Here is a 21,219-nt window from a genome sequence, read left to right as displayed (position 1 = left end):
GCAGTTGCCACTGTCGTAGCCATAAACTTGTTTCTAACTTGCAGAAGCCTAAGGACCAGAGTTTTAAATGAACTTGTGTTCTCATATTGGGTTACGTTTGTTCTTTCTGCAAAAACACATAGCATAAACAGCAGCAAACCAATTATAGTAAAAGCCAAACAAATGGAAAATGAAAAGTCATATAAAGCTACAATAGATACCAGTAAGACCCTGAACATTTAAATTTCCTAGACCTGTTCATTATGTTGTCATTCTGGCATTCTGTAGTTACTGTTGGTAAGCGGTAAGACCCTTTAATGAATCTGCCAACCTACAGTATCTGTACTTACTGCTTTCCTGTTATGAAGAACATCATAATATTGTTTTCCTTTTTTTGATAAAAATATGTATTTAGTAGCTTTAATAGTATTTCTAAATATTTTCTCTGGGTGTCTACCTAGAGGTGATTATACAGAGTCATAAAATTGTCATATGTGGCTATTTGAAGCAAATTTATTAGGTTGATTATACCTCATGTTTTCTTTATGATGATCATTTATTCACCAGACATTATTGAGGGATTTGGGTACAAAGGGACAAGTCCTACAGGGAAGAGAGACACATGTGTGGACAGCTCTCCAGCTGTGTGACAAGAGTGTGCACAAGGTTAATGAAACACAGAGGAGCGTGTGCGTACGTGCGTGCTCGGTCGTCTCTGACTCTGCGACCCCATGGACTCACCAGGTTCCATGGGATTTTCCAGGCAAGAACACTGGAATGGGTTGCCATTTTCTTCTCCAAGGGATTTTCCTGACCCAGGGGTCGAACCCACATCTCTTGCATTGGTAGGCGGATTCTTTTACCACTGAGCCACAACTGACCCCACAGAGGAGAGAGGGACTCCTTTTTGCCAGAAGGTACCTGGGAAAGATTTAGTGGAATCGACGGTTCATGACACGAGCCGTGAAAGTTCAGTAAGAATTTTAGGTAGGAGAGGGACTGGAGAGGAAGAACATCAAGAAAAAGGTCTGCACTGAGAGAGAAGGGAATTAACATTCGTTAAGTACCTACTGGGTGCCAGGCATTACATGTCAGCTAGTCCGTCCTGTAAGTCTGTCCTTGGCCTCATTGACTAGAGAAGTCTTCGTCTCAGAAAGGTAGTCACCTGCCCAAGGTCTCAAGGTTGTTACCACTTGGAGGACTCAGGACTCACACCCAGGTCTGGTGACCCCAGAGACGTACTCTATCACTAGTATGAGCCTGGGTAAGGAGCTTGTCTTCTTGGGGGAGTGATGGGTTGATTGACGGGAGTGTGGCATACTTAGGAGGAAAGAGGCAGAAATGAGTTTAAAAATGGAGTCTAAGGCCAGTTGGTAGGGTGTTACGTTTGAGAATATGAATGAGGGTTTTTGTAAGTAGATATGAAAGCTCAGGTTTATCTTTAAGGAAGAGAATTCCGGCACCTTGTTTGGCCAGGAGGGAGCTGAGTAAGACTGTGAGCAGGGTTGTATTAATAGATTTATCCTCACTACACTTAGATGTGCAAACTTTCTTTTTCCCAAAATTTGAGCCAACTTTTTCGTTAAGACCCCATTCATACTTAATAAGTGGAGAAAAAAGAAGCTGCTGAGAGTGGTAAATTTAGTCTGCTCCAATCATGTAAAAAGTTTAGTTCAGTTTAGTCAGTCAGTCATGTCCGACTCTTTGCAACCCCATGGAGTGCAGCACGCAGGCCTCCCTGTTCATCACCAACTCCCGTAGTTTAGTCAAACTCATGCCCATTGAGTCAGTGATGCCATCCAACCATCTCATCCTCTGTCGTCCCATACTCCTCCTGCCTTCAATCTTTCCCAGCATCAGGGTCTTTTCTAATGAGTCAGCTCTTTTCATCAGGTGGCCAAAGTGTTGGAGTTTCAGCTTCAACATCAGTCCTTCCAATGAATATTCAGGACTGATTTCCTTTAGGATGGACTGGTTGGATCTCCTTGCTGTCCAAGGGACTCTCAAGAGTCTTCTCCAACACCACAGTTCGAAAGCATCAATTCTTTGGTGCTCAGGTTTCTTTATAGTCCAGCTCTCATATCCGTACATGACTATTGGAAAAACCATAGCCTTGACTAGACGGACCTTTGTTGGCAAAGTAATGTCTCTGCTTTTTAATATGCTTTCTAGGTTGGTCATAACTTTTCTTCCAAGATGTAACCGTCTTTTAATTTCATGGCTACAGTCACCATCTGCAGTGATTTTGGAGCCCCAAAATATAAACTCTCACTGTTTCCATTGTTTTCCCATCGATTTGCCATGAAATGATGGGACTGGATGCATGATCTTAGTTTTCTGAATGTTGAGCTTCAAGCCAACTTTTTCACTCTCCTCTTTCACTTTCTTCAAGAGGCTCTTTAGTTCTTCACTTTCTGCATATCTGAGGTTATTGATATTGCATATCTGATAATACAACCTCAGATAAACACTTTCTGTGTCATCTGTATATCTGAGGTTATTGATACTTCTGGCAATCTTGATTCCAGCTTGTGCTTCATCCAGCCCAGCATTTCACGTGATGTACTTTGCATATAAGTTAAATAAGCAGGGTGACAATATACAGCCTTGACATACTCCTTTCCCGATTTGGAACCAGTCTGTTGTTCCATGTCCATTTCCAACTGTTGCTTCTTGACCTGCACACAGATTTCTCAGGAGGCAGGTCAGGTGGTCTGGTATTCCCATCTCTTTCAGAATTTTCCAGTTTGTTGTGATTCACACAGTCAAAGGCTTTGGCATAGTCAATAATGCAGAAATAGATGTTTTTCTGGAACTCTCTTGCTTTTTCGATGATCCAGTGGATGTTGGCAATTTGATCTCTGGTTCCTCTGCCTTTTCTAAAACCAGCTTGAACATCTGGAAGTTCACGGTTCACATATTGTTGAAGCCTGGCTTGGAGAATTTTGAGCATTACTTTACTAGCATGTGAGATGAGTGCAATTCTGCAGTAGTTTGAGCATTCTTTGGCATTGCCTTTCTTTGGGATTGGAAGGAAAACTGACTTTTTCCCGTCCTGTGGCCACTGCTGAGTTTTCCAAATTTGCTGGCTTATTGAGTGCAGCACTTTCACAGCGTTATCTTTTAGATTTGAAATAGCTCAACTGGAATTCATCACCTCCACTAGCTTTGTTTGTAGTGATGCTTCCTAAGATCCACTTGACTTCGCATTGCAGGAAGTTGTTGTCTGGCTCTAGGTGAGTGATCACACCATCGTGATTATCTGGGTCATGAAGATCTTTTTTGTATAGTTCTTCTGTGTATTCTTGCCACCTCTTCTTAATATCTTCTGCTTCTGTTAAGTCCATACCATTTCTGTCCTTTATTGTGGCCATCTTTGCATGAAATGTTCCCTTGGTATCTCTAATTTTCTTGAAGAGATCTCGTTTTTCCTATTCTGTTGTTTTCCTCTATTTCTTTGCATTGATCACGAAGGAAGGCTTTCTTATCTCTCCTTGCTATTCTTTGGAACTCTGCATTCCAATGCTTATATCTTTCCTTTTCTTCTTTGCTTTTCGCCTCTCTTCTTTTCACAGCTATTTGTAAGGCCTCCTCAGACAGCCATTTTGCTTTTTTGCATTTCTTTTTCTTGGGGGTGTTGGTCCCTGTATCCTATATACAGTGTCACAAACCTCCGTCCATAGTTCCTCAGGCACTCTGTTTACCAGATCTAGTCCCTTAAATCTATTTCTCACTTCCATTGTATAATCATTAGGGATTTGATTTAGGTCATACCTGAAAGGTCTAGTGGTTTTCCCTACTTTCTTCAATTTAAGGAAAAAGTAATTCATTCTTTCTTCTGTGCCTCCCTAAGATAGTATCTCAGTAAGCGGGGCTCCCTGCCCTTGAGATTGCGTGCGTGTTTATCAGACGCTGAGGGGTGGTCCTTGCTGGTGCTGACAGGGGTCTGGCATTTATTCTAGCTCTGCCTTGGTCATCTGATGCTGAAGTGTGTGGCTGCTGCCACTTGTGGTCCAAGCTCTCTCAGGTCATTTGGGGCTTAGGTGTCTGTTTTGTCCATGGTAAACTGAATTCATATCAGAGCGAGACCAGAACACACAAAGAAGGCTTTCTGATGAAGAGCTTAGCCTGAATAATTTGCAGGTACATGCAGCGACAGTGTTTTGATTATTTATGGTCGAGCTGAATTTGTTGAGTGAACTCCTGGAAATGTAACCTGTACTCTCAAAACTCTTTCCATCATTGGCATGCCTGAGACACGGTCTAACCTTTCGATGTAGTTCTGCTAATATAATTACCTTGCTGTCTTTTAAAGGTGGCTTTTAATTGGGTTCCCAAGCAGCAGCTGCTATTGAGGTGCTGGTTGCAGCCTTTCAATAACAGGTTCATTAAGTGTTTCCTCTTCCCGTACTGGGCATCTGGCCTTGGATGGTAGCCAGCTGTTGATGAAATGCCATCACTTATAGGATTGCCCTTTAAACCACTGATTTGTTATTTTGTTGACTTTCAACTCCTTTCCTCTCAAGTTTAACTGGAGCTTTATTGAATACAGTGTTAAACTCAATTCTTCCCCTTCTCAGTGGCCTTTTCACCAGGTTATTTCCCCCTGGTTCATAGCATTTAGTCCTCTGGCTGGACAAGAGGTTTAAGAAGCCAGCTTGTCATTTATGGTCTCAGACCTGTCCGTGGGGTAGTGCAGTGGATTCTGTCACAGGCAAGTCTTCTGATGATTTATGCCCAGGTAACATGAGAAGTCTCTTGGCCAGCTTTTGCCTTTTTTGTAAAATTGTGATGAAAATTCTAGGGTTTCTAAGAATTTATCTCTAGGATTGTTGTCCTGAAGGATTTTTAAAATTATAGTATAAATGATTTATATTATTATATTGGTTTCAAGTGTAAAAAATAGTGATTCAGTGTTTTTATAGATTAAAAGCTTTTGTCCTGAGTATTTTTAATTTGTTTGAAGAAAATGAGCCTGTAATGGTCATACTAAATAAAGAGAAGTTTGCAGGGAGTGGTACTGTGAGACAATAGAAAGAACTTAGGTTTTATCTTTGGTTTTTAATCTCAGATCAGCTGTGTGGGACTGGTCATGTTCAGGCCCCAAGATGAAATTGTGTATTTTCTGATCATTCTCACATAATAAAAAGTTCTCCAGTCATATTTCCTTCCCAGACAGTCTCAGATTGCTAATTAATACATCAAGCCTCTCACTTTTCACTTTCACACATTGGAGAAGGAAATGGCAACCCACTCCAGTGTTCTTGCCTGGAGAATCCCAGGGACGGGGGAGCCTGGTGGGCTTCCTTCTACGGGGTCACACAGAGTCGGACATGACTGAAGTGACTTAGCAGCAGCAGCAGCCTCAAACAGACTGATTTAAAGTGACAGCTTCCCCTGTCCCTGGCTCAAATTCTAGGTTCACTTTGTCAAATTCCACCCCAAAAAAACCTATTGGTAATTTTATTAGACTATATTGAAATTATAGATTAATTGGCTCTTTAGAGGTGATAAACTTATTTTCTTAGGTCCTTCGACTGTTTATATTTCTTTGCTATTGCAAATGCTGTGTTTTCAAAATTAAGTTACTTATTTGTTGATACTGTACCAAAGTGCAGTACATTTTGTATATTGATTTTGCATCCAATAATTTTGAGGGATGTTCTTATTTTAACAGTGTTTCAATGAGTTTTTAGTGTACACACTTACATCATCTGTGCCAAATGATTTCCCCCCTTGCTTTCCATTTCTTTTTTCCTTTATTTTTCTATGTTGCCCTCCAGACAGAATTGGTAATTAGAAGTGGTGATGATTGCCATTTTTCTTATTCTTGATTTTAGAAGGGCTGCGTATAATAATTTACCATTAGGTGAAATGTTTGTAGTAAGTTTTTTGTAGAAATCCTTTATTAGGTTCAGAAATTTCACTTTCACATTTGCAGAGAATTTTAATCATGTTTGTATAGAATTTTACCAAATACTTTTTCCGTATGTGAGGTATTGTAAGTTGAATCTTATTGAAGGGTATTAAGATGCAGTCTATGGTATCTTCTAGGTGCAAAGTCATTGCCAAGTGGACTGGGAATGTTATTAAATTTTGAAATATGATTTACATAATGCTGATGCGTTTTATAAGCATATACTCTTTGTAGGGAAATATTGTCTTGGTATGCTATTATGCCTCAAAAATAAAACACAACTTTGTTTGTTTTTCTTTCCAGTATTACTTTACTGTTCTTTTTGGCCACGAAGGTCAGAAGCCACTAGAGCTGCGCTGTGAGGAGGAGCAGGATGGTAAAGAGTGGATGGAGGCCATTCACCAAGCCAGGTATGGGAGCCACTGAATTGTCTGGGTTTTGCATTGAGGTTTCACCATTGGTGCTAGTTTTGGGTGAACTTGCAATTCCAAGTTGGATTTCCCCTGAGTACCTCCTCTTCAGTCATGTGTGAGATGATTCTTTGGGCTTTCTGTGGCTATATTCTAGCTGAAGATTAAAGGTAATAGATACAGCAGTAGTAATGATGATTACTGAACACAGGGTTTGTGCCTATGTGCCAGGCCCTGTTACAATTGCCTCTCAATTAAAGAATCTGTTAAATGCTTGGATTCACTTATCCTCTCAGCAATCTGTGAGAGGCATGTCATGGTTAACCCCTCTTTTACAGATAAGGAAACCAAGAGCTGGAAAATTAGTTTGCTTGCCTGAGGCCTCACAGCTAGTGAGTGGCAGAGCTGGGATACAGACCCAGCCGAGCCTCCACTTGGAAACCCTGCCCTGTGCAGCCTGGTTGTCGAAAAAGGCGACACCAGCTTCCATCTGGAGGATAGAAGAGTGTGCTTTTGCTTCCTCCTCAGAAATACCAGAAAGGTAGACATGAGCACATTCAGCCTCAAACAGGAATGAGAAATCCAAAAGAGACACAGAAATCCAAGAGAGACACCTCTCTCTTTTATTTTTCATATTCAGTTCCGAAGTCCTGTCCATTTCTGCTTTGAATGGCCCTTGTGCTCACTGCTTTTTACCTGTCCCCACCGTGACTCCCTGCTTAAAGTTTCAGGGCGAAACTCAATCTGGGACACGTGACTTTTTCTTTGCCGGACATGACCCCTCCTTCCCCTATAAGTCCATTCACTTCTGTGTCTGTCTGTACAACCCACTCCTGGACCCCTTCCCCACAGGCCAGCGCTCACTGGCCCCCTTCTACAAATGACCACAGTGCTTGCTTTATTACATGTGGAATATTTAACAACTTAGTACAGTGTGGGTTAATTTTCACATATTTCACACGTGTGATTTCTGTTTCCTGAGCTGGACTATAGACAGCGTGAGAGGAGGAGGATGAGGACACGTTCATTTCTGAATGAAGCGCAGTGCTGATTATGTAGTAGGTCACCAGGAAATACTTTCACATCGGTTATGAAGAATTTAAGGTGCTGTCCTGAGTGAGTTTAGGCTGTTCTTTGAACCCTGAAGGCTTTCTCCCCCTCCTCCCCTCCGCTCCCTTCGCTTTCCCTCCTCTCATCCCCTTCCCCTCTTCTTTCTTCAGCCACTGTCTAATGTTGACTACTTGCCCTGTGGCAGGCAGCATGCTAAGAGCTCTACATGCTTATTTTTTAAAAAAAGTCCTTCCAGCTACCAGTAGGGTATTATTAACTCTCTTTTACAGATGAGAAGACAAAGGTTCATGATGATTAAGCATATTGGACAAGGTGTAAGAAGCTGGTTAACCAGAAGAGGGAAGGGCTGGGACTCAAACTCAGGTCTCTCTGACTCCACAGCCTTTAACCAATGTTCTACATTGTATTACCCTTCGTTATTGTCTCTTTTTCTCTTCCTCTAATTCAAAGATGAAAGTGGATTAATGTCAGGTCAGGTTTGAGAGTAGATGTTATTTGCAAAAGATTTCAGTTCCTTTTCTTTCCTTCCCTCCAAAATATTTGTCTGAAATGCACATGGTTGGCGACCAAATGCTGCTCTCCAAGGGGGACCCTGAGGCAGCTTGCTAACATCGGGATCCAGGCACACTGTTCAGCTGTCTTCACTCTCAGGGTCTCTTGTCTGACGGTTTTGCTCCAGACTTAAGGCTAATACAGACTGACTTGCTGTAGAAAGAAAGCCAGGTTTTCAAAGGTGAAAGAAGTATCAAGTTGGCAAGGTAGAACCCTTGGGTCATTTCCGGACACAGTCTTTGTGACCACTTCTATTCCTTTCTACCTGGGAGTTAAAATGAAGTAAATAATTTAAAACACGTGTATTTGCCCCCTTTTTTTTTCTTTCCAGAAGAACCAAGTACCATTAGCAGCCTAAATTCCTTTGTAGTTGCCAAGCAAACATTGTGGTGAACCAAATAGAGTATGAATTACTTTAAAATGGTAATATTTCAAGTAAGAGGTTTTTTGGTATACCAAGAAAACTTTGTCATATATGTGGAAGTAGGTCAGTAGCTATTTGATATTGACTGCCATATGATCAATCCAGGGCTTACATGATTTTGTCAGGAAGCATAGATTTTAGAAACCACTTTAGTGGCTTAGTTAACCCAATGGTAAAATTGTTCTTCTCTTTTAGATGTGAAGATTTGGTTATTAATTGATCATTTTTCTTGGTGTTCTGACTTTTGGTCCATTAGATTTGCTTTTCCTTTGATTTGAGGTCCAGGACTCCATTATTTGATGACTTCCTTTTAATTTGACTGCTTTACACCTGTGTTCTTGTATTTGACTTTTTGCATTCAGATGCTTCTTAAATATTTGCTTTCTAAATCACAGAAGATAATAACTTTTTCATTTCCATTTCATTAAGTCAAGTTTTTGGTGTAAACTTGGGTCTGTGAAATTCATCCTGACTTTGTTTGTAAATGAACAGAGCCAGAAAGTTAATGAGGCTGATTCAGAGAAAGAATTTGTCAGCCCTTTTTGCTTGGAATCATGCTAATTAAACAACTGGTTGCTAACAACATTTCACCTTTAGAGGACCGCCTGATGGCATTACTTTGGTATTATAGCCTTTTTAATAGCTGCTACTGCTGCTGCTAAGTCACTTCAGTCGTGTCCGACTCTGTGCGACCCCATGGACGGCAGCCCACTAGGCTCCGCCATCCCTGGGATTCTCCAGGCAAGAACACTGGAGTGGGTTGCCATTTCCTTCTCCAACGTGTGAAAGTGAAAAGTGAAAGTGAAGTTGCTCAGTCTTGTCCGACCAGTAGCGACCCCATGGACTGTAGCCCACCAGGCTCCTCTGTCCATGGGATTTTCTAGGCAAGAGTACTGGAGTGGCTTGCCATTGCCTTCTCCGTTTTTAATAGCAGATGCTCAATAATTATGGTTTTATTGATCCCTCTTTTTTAAGTATGAGCTTTTGATAAACTGATGAGTATTTTAGCCTGAGACTAGTTCTTTTCTGAGCTACGGATCCTTCCGTAGGTACTACACAGAAACAGGGACTGCTCCGAATCCTTCTCTTGATCACTGCTCCTCTTTTCTTGGGGTGTTTATCAGTACTGGCCTGGGTGTTCTATCTGTGGGGTGTCATGAGAATCACATTTTTGAGGCTGGCTTTTGTACCTCCGAGCTGCATCAACTTGATTTGCTTTCAGAGGATCTTTAGGTTGTTTCCTGGTATGTTCAGTTGCATGTTTTCTTCCTTAGATCTGGCCCAGGAAGACATCTTTTTGGAAATTGATATTCTCATTCTGAAGCTTTGACCTTGTCCAGGAAGCTTGTTTTACAGTTTTGCTCAAAGTTGATCGATATTGCATTTCTAGAAATTGGCACATTTAAAATATTATTTCATTGCGTATTACTGGCTTCGGTTCACGGGAAGATGATAGCAAGGCTTAGTCTTGTTTTTTTTTTTTTTTGAGATGAGGTGAAACCAGAGTGTTTCAATAGTAATGAAGTCTGTACTTGTTCTTGAAATGGTTTGCTATTTAGATATGGAGCTTTGGACATTTCCAGTAACTTGATATTTCTTTGTTCTCTTGGCCGTATCTGTCTACCGTGGTCGATTCAGTTGTAGACAGTGTTGTGGTGGTTGTTCAGTTGCTCAGTTGTATCCGACTCTTTGCGACCCCATGGACTGCCACACGCCAGCCTTCCCTGTCCTTCACCAGCTCCTGGAGCTTGCTCAAACTCATGTCCATTGAGTCAGTGAGGCCATCCAACCAACTCATCCTCTGTTGTCCCCTTCTCCTCCTGCCTTCAATCTTTCCCAGCATCAGGGTCTTTTCTAATGAGTCAACTCTTCACATCAGATGGCCAAAGTATTGGCGTTTCAGCTTCAACATCAATGAATATTCAGGATTGATTTCCTTTAGGATTGACTGCTTTGATTTCCTTGCAGTCCAAGGGACTCTCAAGAGTCTTCTCCAACACCACAGTTCAAAAGCATCAATTCTTCAGCACTCGGTGTTCCTTATGGTAGACATTATGACAATCAAAAGCACTGATCCAGTTGATTGTGGGTCTTTAGGGCTCATTGGGGGCTTCCCTGGTGTCTCAGAGGTTAAAGCGTCTGCCTTCTATGCGGGAGACCGGGGTTCGATCCCTGGGTCGGGAAGATCCCCTGGAGAAGGAAACGGTAACCCACTCCAGTATTCTTGCCTGGAGAATCCCATGGACGGAGAAGCCTAGTAGGCTACAGTCCACGGGGTCGCATAGAGTCAGACACGACTGAGTGACGGAACGGAATGGAACGGAGGGCTCATTGGCTGACATGACAACGTCCACAGCTCCTTTTCTCTGAGTTTCATCTGCTGGAGCCCTGAGCAAATTTAGAAGGTAGTCATGTCCTGGAAGAGGATCCAGTTGAACCAGAGGTACCAAGACTTTTCCCATTCTGACCTAAGCATAAGACCTGAAGGACCTGGTTGATGACAGCTGGGGAAAGAGGTAGGTGGAAAGTATTTCAGAGTTGTAGGGGGTAGACTTAAGGGATCTTGTGCCCGCCTGGAAATGGACAGTGTTGGACTGGGTGGCATCTAACGTGTCTCTTGGATCCCTAGCTTGGATGGTGTCGCTCCCTGAGAGGGGATATGGTGACTGAGAGGAGGACTGTGGGGCGGGATGACGAGTGCTGGCCAGGAAGGGCTTCTGCAGGGAACTGTGGGATGTGACTGCCTGGAAGGGGCAGTGGGGAACCGGGCAATACTGGTGTGTGTCCTTGCCCACTGGTATGTCGGGTGTGGGAGAATGAGTACCAGGGGCTCCCAGGGAAGTCAGGTGTGTCCTGAGGGGAGAGCTGGCTCTGGGTTTCTGCCAAGTCTGAGGTCAGGGGAGGGCTCGTGAAACATCAGAGCCGTGGAGAACGTGGTGCCTGGTGCTGCACACCGCGGGGCGTGTGTGGCTTTGCACACCTGCAGAGCTCTTGCTTAGGTTCTCAGTGTTTGAGACGGTCCTGCTGTCTTTGCCCGCTTTGCCTCCAACTTCTCCAGCTAAAACTCAACACCCTTGGTACTCTTTCCTCCCTTTTGTGTGTGCCTGTGGCAGGTGGCTCTTAGGTTTTCCTTCATGGGAAAGGTATTTGCAAGAGAAAAAGGAACTGGGCATGTGACTCCGTCCCATAAAGCTCACGTCGGGTTTTGTTTGGCTAGGGCTTGATACAGCCCTTTCCTTCACCCTATCAGTTCTGAACTTGATGAGTGGAGAAACTTAATCCTCCAGTTAAGATTTTCAGTTAAACCTTGTCCTCTTGTCCACTAAAGAAAGCTCTAATGCAGCTTCTTGGGTCTGTTTTTATCTGTAGTCCTTTTGATTACATGTGCCTGAGGCAGCTTTGTTCATGTTCTCTATCTCTTCACCTCTCCCTCTAAAACACACACGCACACACCCCCGTGGTAATTGCACCAAACACCTGATGCTTGTAACCTCATTCTTTTTACCTGGCTAGAGGCTTACTTTGGAGCAAAGTGTATAATACAAAATCTGTCCAAGACTGAAGGTCACTGTGTGTATCCTGTCATCCCCATAAAATTAGCACTTTGTAGATTGCGCATGGGGAAGTCCCTCACAAGTCAGAAGAGTGATTACATAGAAAAGCTGAAAATGTTTTATGTATCACAGCAAAGCCACAAGACTCAGAAGTCAGAAACATATGGTAATGTTATACAGCCTAGAGCAATCCCAAGGCCATATTTTGTATTCTTCTTGTAACGGTAAGACTGCCACTATGAAAAAGCTGAAGATGTGGATGTTGTGTGTTTGAGATATTGTCTTCCTTTACCAAGAACATCTGTCAGACCTTTGCCTCCACATCGGCCACAATGAAAGAGACTTCAGCACTTTTTCCCTTAGGGTTTGAAGGGTGCAACACAGAAGATGGAATTGTGTTTGTGGACTGAAAGGTCTGCTTGGTTGAAGAGTAGAAATTGTTTTCTGGGGAGAAACACTGGGCTTGGATTGTCTTATTTGAGGCCCTTTGTTAATGCTTCTCCCCGTCAGTTATCTTTCCTGTCCCTCACAGTGTTTGCCGCAGACGCTTGTCTTGTCTCCTTCCTTAAGCGCCAGCTGACACCGCAGTGCGACCTTGTATCTCCACTCACAGAGCGGGTCCTGGTATGCACGTGGGCTCACCCCCGGCAGGGGGCCGCCTCCAGAGAACCTCTCTGGGTCAGGGAAGATCTCTACCATTGGCTTCTTCCCTCTGATTTTCCTGCTGGATAATTGATTCATTTCTCTCTTATAGTTCCAATGGGTTTCCCTGAACCTCCTCTCTCCCTCTATCCTGCTCACCTTGACTTTTCTCTTGTGTTCTTTGGTTTTTCTTAAATATTTGTCTCCCACCTAAAAACCAGAAACCCTTTGCCTTGGCTGTAAATCCTCCTCTAGCTGCTGACCACTCTTGAAAGCGCAGCCAGATTTCTTGGAGAAATGATTTGTTTGTTCTTTCTTTGTACACACTCCTGCTCTTTCCAGCCTCTGGGGGTGGGTTTCTGTCTCTGCCCCACTGAAGCTGTGTCACCTGGGTCGACATGACTTTCCAGAGCTTTTCCCTCCTTATGTAATTTCAACTTGCCATTTTGTATTTAGTACTTATTTTTGAATTACACGAATAATACCTATAAATGCAAGTTCTCCAAAAAGAAAATGAAAATTTAAACAATGCACAAGTACAGAGCATAAAAAGTTCTAATTTCCACTCATATCCTTCCCCTCTCCCCTAACCTTCCCCAAGCCTACTTATTTCCTCAGAAGTACTTACTGGTCACAATTTGTTCCGTTTTTTTTTTCTACATATTTGCACATGTGTGTGTAGACAGACTGATACTTAGTAAGCCCAAAACTAAACTCATAGTTTCCTTCAAGAGGTCTCCCTTCCAAATGTGTATCATTCTGATCTGTCCTCCACACGATTACCGGAATACCCTTTTTGAAGAAGACATCTGATCTTCTAGAAGAATTCCAGGGTGCCCTTGAGTAATTTTAGTTCTTAGAGTCAATTTTCTTATGATACAAAAATTTAAACAGATACAAGGGTTGGGAGAATAGTGTGATGGTCCCCCATGCTGCTTTTAAGGAAAAAAAAGAATTCATTCATTCAACTGATGTTTATTCCCTCCCTAGCAAGTTCTGGGATGCAATGAGCCAGTCAAGCGAGGACCCTCTGAGCTGACCTTCGTGAGCTTCTCATGCCATTCCCCCCCACACACACCACCCCCCACCGTGTCCTGAGCTCAGGAATTCTGATGTTCTGGGGTGTCCCTCCAGCCTGAGTAACTCCGGCTCATCTTTCAGGCTCAGCTCTCAGTCATCTGCACCATCTTCCTGGATCCTCTTTCTCCAGCTCTAGGAAGTGATGACCATTCCCTCCTTTGAGCCCCCACTGTAACCTCTTATTTGTCTCTGAGCCTCTGTGAGATTATTGCATTGATTTGTCTGCTTCTCTCTGTCAGCTTGAATTTCTTCAACGCAAATGTGTCCTGCTCATCTCTTATCCCTGCTCTTGGCACAGGGCCAAGTTGCTTTTCAGAAATGTGTGTACCAGTTTAATCTCCTTCTGCTAGGGCATGAGAAAGCTGGAATCATTTTTTAAAATCTTTATTATATTGATGGGTAGAGAATGGTATCTTGTGTAACGAGTATTTCCTTGATTATTGGTGAGACTATTTTTTGCTATTGTTAATATTTGTCTCTATTACCTATATGAATTACTATCTCATATCCATTTCCCATTTTTCCAATTGGTGTTTTTCTTATCAGTTTGTTTGTGAGCTCTTTGTATGACAAAGATATTTTCTATTTTTCAAATTTGTTATAAGCCTACATCATTTTTTATCTTGTACTTACATCTATGGCATTTTTTGACATAAAGAATTTATGATTTATCATGCAGTGAAAATACCGCTTTTGGGGAGAGGTCATTCCATTGCTTTTTAAAAAGCATTATTATTTTTAAAATTGAGATGTAATTCGCATACCATAAAAATCCACCATTTTAAAGACTGTGATTTAGTGATTTCTGGTATATTCACAAAGTTATGCAACCATCACCACTACCTAATTCCAGAACATTTTCAACACTCAAGAAAAAAACCCTATCCATTAACAGTTCAGTTCAGTTCAGTTGTGTCCGACTCTTTGCGACCCCATGAATCACAGCACTCCAGGCCTCCCTGTCCATCACCAACTCCTGGAATTCACTCAAACTCATATCCATCGAGTCGGTGATGCCATCCAGCCATCTCATTCTCTGTCGTCCCCTTCTCCTCCCACCCCCAATCACTCCCAGCATCAGAGTCTTTTCCAGTGAGTCAACTTGTCATATGAGGTGGCCAAAGTATTGGAATTTCAGCTTTAGCATCAGTCCTTCCAATGAACACCCAGGATTGATCTCCTTTAGAAGGGACTGGTTGGATCTCCTTGCATTCCAAGGGACTCTCAAGAGTCTTCTCCAGCACCACAGTTACTCCCTATTGCCTGATTTCCCTAGCCGTAGCCAACCACTGATCTACTTGCTGTTTCTGTGGGTTTGTGAATTCTGGACATTTCATGTAAATGCATTTGTTTCTGGCTTCTTTCACGTAACATAATGTTATCAAGGTTCATTCATGCTGTAGCATAATCCACCCTTTTATGGCTGAATACTATTCCATTGTGTGACTATACCACTTTTTGTTTATTCCTTCATTAATTGATGGACATTTGGGTTGTTTCATCTTTTTGCTGTTATGAACAGTGCCACTGTGAATATTTGTGTACAAGTTTTTGTGTGGATTTATGTTTTCAGTTCTCAGATGGCATTAGTGGTAAAGAACCCACCTGCCAACATGGGAGATATGAGAGACATGGGTTTGATATACATTCAATCCCTGGGTTGGGAAGATCCCCTGGAGGAGGGCATGGTAACCCATTCCAGTATTCTTGCCTGGGGAATCCCATGGACAGAGGAGCCTGGAGGGCTACAGTTTATAGGGTCACAAAGAGTCGGACACAACTGAAGCAACTTAGCACAAGGCAAGAATTATTGGGTCATATGGTCCCATGGACGGAGGAGCCTGGTGGGCTGTAGTCCATGGGGTCGTTAAGAGTCGGACACGACTGAGCAATTTCACTTTCACTTTTCACTTTCATGCATTGGAGAAGGAAATGGCAACCCACTCCAGTATTCTTGCCTGGAGAATCCCAGGGACGGGGGAGCCTGATGGGCTGCTGTCTGTGGGGTCGCAAAGAGTCGGACACGACTGAAGCGACTTAGCAGCAGCAGCAGTAGCAGCATGGTACCTCTGTGTTTAGCTTTTCAAGGAACTGCCATACTGTTTCCCCCATGGATACTCTGCTTTCCATTCCCACTAGCAATGTATGAGGGTTCCAGTTTCTCTACAGTCCCACCAACACCTGTTTCCATTGCTGTTTTGTTTAGAGTCCTCCTAGTAGAAATTAAACATGAAAATTTATAAACACCTTTAATCCATTTGTGTTTAATGAATATAGTTAGATATACACTTTGGCTAAAGAATTTTTGGTGATCATTAAGAGAATTCTACCAATACGTATTTATGCATATTTGTAAAGAAAGAAAAGTCTCAGTATCAATTAGGAAAGGGTCATCAGTATCAATTGTGATATAAAACACATTCCTCACTTTTTTAATGTAGTACTATACTATAAAATGTATTTAGTTTTCGAACCATTCCTTAAAATTTCTTTCTATCAAAGTAATAACTTTACCATTATTGACTTTCTGTTATGCTTCCTTATAACAATGTTTTGCTCATTTTTTATATTTAATTGTGCTTAGAAAAGATTAGTGACAACTTTTCACATGTCCCAAAGTTAATCAGATGTTTTAAGTAATGAACTATAACTGTGAACTGAAAAGAAAGCAATGTTTAAAAGAGGGAGCTTTCAGTTTAGTTGCTCAGTCATGTACGACTCTTTGTGACCCCATGGACTGCAGCACACCAGGCTTCCCTGTCCATCACCAACTCCCGGAGCTTACTCAAACTCATGTCCATTGAGTCAGTGATGCCATCCAACCACCTCATCCTCTGTTCCCCTTGTCCTCCTGCTTTCAATCTTTCCTAGCATCAGGGTCTTTTCTACTAAGTCAGTTCTTCGCATGAGGTGGCCAAAGTATTGGAGTTTCAGTTTCAGCATCAGTCCTTCCAATGAATATTCAGGACTGATTTCCTTTAGGGTAGACTGGTTGGATCTCCTTGTAGTCCAAGGGACTCTCAAGAGTCTCCTCCAACACCACAGTTCAAAGGCATCAATTCTTCGGTGCTTAGCTTTCTTTATAGTCCAACTCTGACATCCTTAGTCCTTAAATTTTATTTCTCTTTTTGATCTCTCCTAACAGAGATGCTTGAGTTTCCACTTATTGTTAAGGGGACAGTGTAGGAAAGAGGAGCCTGTTTGTAGAAAAAAAGAGATTAGTGGGAGTGAATTCGTGTTAGAACCTCTAACACTGATGTGATACCTGGAAAATATTGATAAGCCAGTGGAGTGGACCTATTGATGGAAGAGCGTTTGAGAGCCAGAAAAATGGAGGGTAGCAATGTTAAGGTGGCTATAATGATGCCTGGAGGCCTCGTCTTGCTTAGATAAGGGTGCTGCTGCCTGTGCTCAAACATTGTTTAGCTGAGAACCGCAATGCTGTCATCCTGAACTGGATTTCTGCAGTTCCCAAAGACTCCACGATGCCTCTGAATGTTGATTCCAAAGTTTTCTCAATAAAATTGAGCATAATCCTGGAGCTAGTGGAAATGTTTCTTCAGTTACCCATTATACAGCTTTTCAGTTTGGGTTTTACTGTAGTTCTGTCTCTTTCTCTGATATGCTAGATATATATGCTAATTGTAATTATAATTGTCTAGTGTAGTAGATCATATCTCTCTCTCATTAGCAAATATATCTTCAATCAAAATAGCTAGGATAAAGGACTTCCCTGGTGGTCCAGGGGCTAAGACTCGGCACTCCCAGTGCAGGGGGCTAAGGTTCAATCCCTGGTCAGGAAACTAGACCCCATGTGCCTCAACTTAAAGATCCTGCATGCCACAACTAAGACCTGGGGCAGCTGGAAAAAAAGAAGAAAGACATGGCAGGATAACTAGGATAAGGTTCTGGCCCTAAAATTCCTTCCTGATAATTTTAAGGCCTCTGATTTTATGCTGTGCCTCTTCTCTGAACTCTTCAGGATTCTACTGGAATATTTCTTCTCTCTTGCATGGAGTAGTGGTTTTGATTATAAATATTACCCCAGAATATTTTACTCCCATATATATTTCTCAGACTTGCCATCTGTTGGTACTCAACAGCTTAGTTTGGTTTTCATCATGTTCATTTATATGGCTTAATTTTATTATTTCCCTTGGCAATGAGGAACCATTTTTTCTCAAGGAATCTTAAGCTGAATAACAAAACCTCATAAGTGAATAAATTGCAAAACAGAAGTAATGGATAGTTTAGACTGAAACACTTAAACCTGAGCATTATCTAGTAACCAGAACATTTAATCAGATAAAACATGTATTGGTAATATAGTGGAATAGAAATAACAGTGCTCTGAAAACTCTTACACTAAAGGGAAGCCATGCATGTGTCTTCACTGATTTGACCCAATCTGTAGTACATTTTTTATTTTACTAGTGGGATACATAAAAAAAACAAACTATGATTTTTAAGGTGGGACAATATCCTCATAAGAGTAAACTAGGGAGACCCAATGAAATACTTCAAATGACTTGAAAACTATGAGAAAAGAAAATTATTTTGTAAAGAAGAATAAACTGTGCAAAACAAATCATATTAACTGACATTTTTTTTCATTTGGCAATGATTTCATTTGAATGACTATTTTGTGCCAGGTCCCATGCTAGATGATGGACTAGTCTTTAACATTTTTTCCTGGATTATTGTGGAAATTCTACCGGTTTCCCTTTCTTCTTTATACTCCACCCCTCAGCTCTGTCCTTTCATATCACAGCATCCAGTGTGATCCTGTAAATAAGTCAGATCTTGCCATGTCTCTGATTAAAGTTCTTCATCTCATACAGGGTGAAAACCGAGACTTTACATTGGTTTCTAGAACTCTACGTGCATTAAAATCCTGTCCCCTCTTCTGCCTCTCACGTATGTCCCCTAGTAAACTGGCCACTTTGCCATTCCCATACAGGCCAGACCCACTCCCACCACAGGGCTTTTGCACTTGCTGTTTCCTTCCTCTACCTGGCAGGCTCCCCCTGAGCTGGCCACAAGGCTCTCTTCTCAGGTCATTCATTACTCCAGTGCTGGATTCTCAGTAAAGACCCTTTCTCACACCCTGGTTAAAATTGTAACCCCATCTCCCCCATTTCGTTTCCTACTCCTCTGTTTTTTCCCTTTAAGGTAATGATCACCAGTAGCATACTGTTTGGGGTTCCCAGGTGCCTTAGTGATAAAGAATCCACCTGCCAATGCAGGAGACATGGATTTGCTCCCTGGGTTGTGAACATCCCCTGGAGAAGGACTAAACAGCACAATACAGATTTTTCTTATATTAATGTCTTTTGCTGTGTTGTTGTTCCGTCGCTAAGTTGTGCCTGACTCTTTGTGACTCTATGGACTGCAGCACACCAGGCTCCCCTGTCCTTCACTATCTCATGGAATTTGCTCAGATTTATGTCCACTGAGTCAGTGATGCTATCTAACCATCTCTTCCTCTGCCACTCCCTTCTCCTTTTTCCTTCAGTTTTTCCCAGCATCAGGATCTTTTCCAGTGAGTTGGCTCTTTGCGTCAGGTGGCCTAAGTATTAAAGCTACAGCTTCAGCCTCAGTCCTTCCAGTGACTATTCAGGGTGGAGTTCCTTTCCGTTCCGTTCCGTTCCGTCGCTCAGTCGTGTCCGACTCTTTGTGACCCCGTGGACTGTAGCCTACCAGGCTTCTCTGTCCATGGGATTCTCCAGGCAAGAATACTGGAGTGGGTTACGGTTTCCTTCTCCAGGGGATCTTCCCGACCCAGGGATCGAACCCGGGTCTCCAGCATCGGAGGCAGATGCTTTAACCTCTGAGCCACCAGGGACTTTAAGACTGACTAATTTGATCTCCTTGCAGTCCAAGGGACTCTCAAGAATCTTCTCCAACACCACAGTTCAAAGGCATCAATTCTTTGGTGCTCAACCGTCTCTATGCTCCAGCTCTCATATCCATACATGACTATTGGAAGGTCCATAGCATTGACTATATGGGCCGTTGTCAGCAAAGTGATATCTCTGCTTTTTAATATGCTGTCTAGGTTTGTCATTACTTTCCTTCCAAGGAGCAAGCATCTTTTAATTTCATGGCTGCAGTCACAATCCACAATGATTTTGGAGCCACAGAAAATAAAATCTGTTACTTCCACTTTTCCCCCTTCTGTTTGCCATAAATTGATGGACTGGATGCCATGATCTTAGGTTTTTGAATGTTGAGTTTTAAGCCAGCTTTTTCACTCTCCTCTTTAACCCTCATCAAGAGGCTCCTTGGTTCCTCTTTGCTTTTTTGCATGATGTACTCTGCATATAAGTTAAATAAGCAGGGTGAAAATATACAGCTTTGATGCACTCCTTTCCCAATTTTGAACCAGTCATTGTTCCATGTCCAGTTCTAACTGTTGCTTCTTGACCCGTATACAGGTTTTTCAGGAGACAGATAAGGTGGTGTGGTATTCCTACCTCTTTAAGAATTTTCCACGATTTGTCGTGATCCATACCATCAAAGGCTTTAACATAGTCGATGAAGCAGCAGTAGATGTTTTTCTGGAATTCCTTTGCTTGTCCAGAGAATGTTGGCAATTTGATCTCTGGTTCCTCTGCCTTTTCTAAATCCAGCTTGTCCATGTGGAAGTTCTAGGTTCATATACTGCTGAAGCCTGGCTTGAAGAATTTTGAGAAAAACCTTACTGGCATGGACACAATTATATGGCAGTTTGAACACTCTTTGGGATTGGAGTGAAAACTGACTCCGGTCCTGTGGCCAGTGCTGAGTTTTCCAAATTTGCCGACATGTTGTGTGCAGCACTTTCACAACATCATTGTCTAGGATTTGAAATAGCTCAGTTGGAATTCCATCACCTCCAATAGCTTTGTTTATAGTGATGCTTCCTAAGACCCACATGACTTCACACTCCAGGATGTCTGGCTCTAGGTAAGTGACCACATTATCGTGGTTATCTGGGTCATTAAGACCTGTTTTTGCTCTGTACTACAGTGTAAACTTCACAAGAACAGGGTTGTTTTTTGTTTTTTTATTTCTGCATTGTTTACTCCTGTATCCAGTGCTTTGAACGGTTTCTGGGTATGTACCAGTCTATAAACATTGAATGAAAGAATGAATTTGAAGTCATAGGGACATATTAAGAAGGAAATAAAATAAACATTACATAATCCTGTCTCACAGAGTAAATATCTGTCATTAGGATTGGTGTATGTAGGCTTCCACTTAAAATTATAGAGGTGCTGGAAAAATACAGAAAAGCACAAAAGAAGTTAATTAAAGAAAATCAAATACCTTCAATGTATAAATGCTATTAAGTTTTTAAAGGACTCTGGAGTATAAGTAAGTTTGTTTAAAGAAATTTAGTCTATTCAACCTGAATCAGCTCTGTCAAACATTAATTAAAAGCCTCATTTTAAAATAAATAAATAAATAAATAAATAATGGTGGTGGGAGGGAGGGTTGGGAAGCTGGCTGGAGGTGGAGGTGGTGAAGTTTATAAATCTAATTAAAAATGAAGTTGCATTTCCATTTTCCAAATCCACCCATCCACCAGCGTACTGTGTCACTAGA

General features: G+C 42.0%; 1 protein-coding gene across 5 annotated transcripts in view; it reads left to right on the top strand.

The window, feature by feature from the left end:
• RASGRF2 (Ras protein specific guanine nucleotide releasing factor 2) overlaps positions 1-21,219 on the top strand; it is a 266,695-nt gene that overhangs the window by 64,814 nt on the left and 180,662 nt on the right. For all 5 annotated transcript variants that reach the window (XM_055428673.2, XM_088838504.1, XM_055428675.2 and 2 more), the window contains exon 2: positions 6,200-6,306. In XM_055428673.2, coding sequence (XP_055284648.1) covers positions 6,200-6,306 — 107 coding nt within the window. The remainder of the gene's footprint in view (positions 1-6,199; positions 6,307-21,219) is intronic.

The sequence above is a fragment of the Moschus berezovskii genome, chromosome 8 (genome assembly GCF_049115385.1).
Source record: "Moschus berezovskii isolate FMDL1 chromosome 8, NW_MosBer_1.0, whole genome shotgun sequence".
Classification (NCBI taxonomy): Eukaryota; Metazoa; Chordata; class Mammalia; order Artiodactyla; family Moschidae; genus Moschus; species Moschus berezovskii.
Note: the sequence above shows the minus strand (reverse complement) of the source record. Positions and strands in the feature narration are given on the sequence as shown.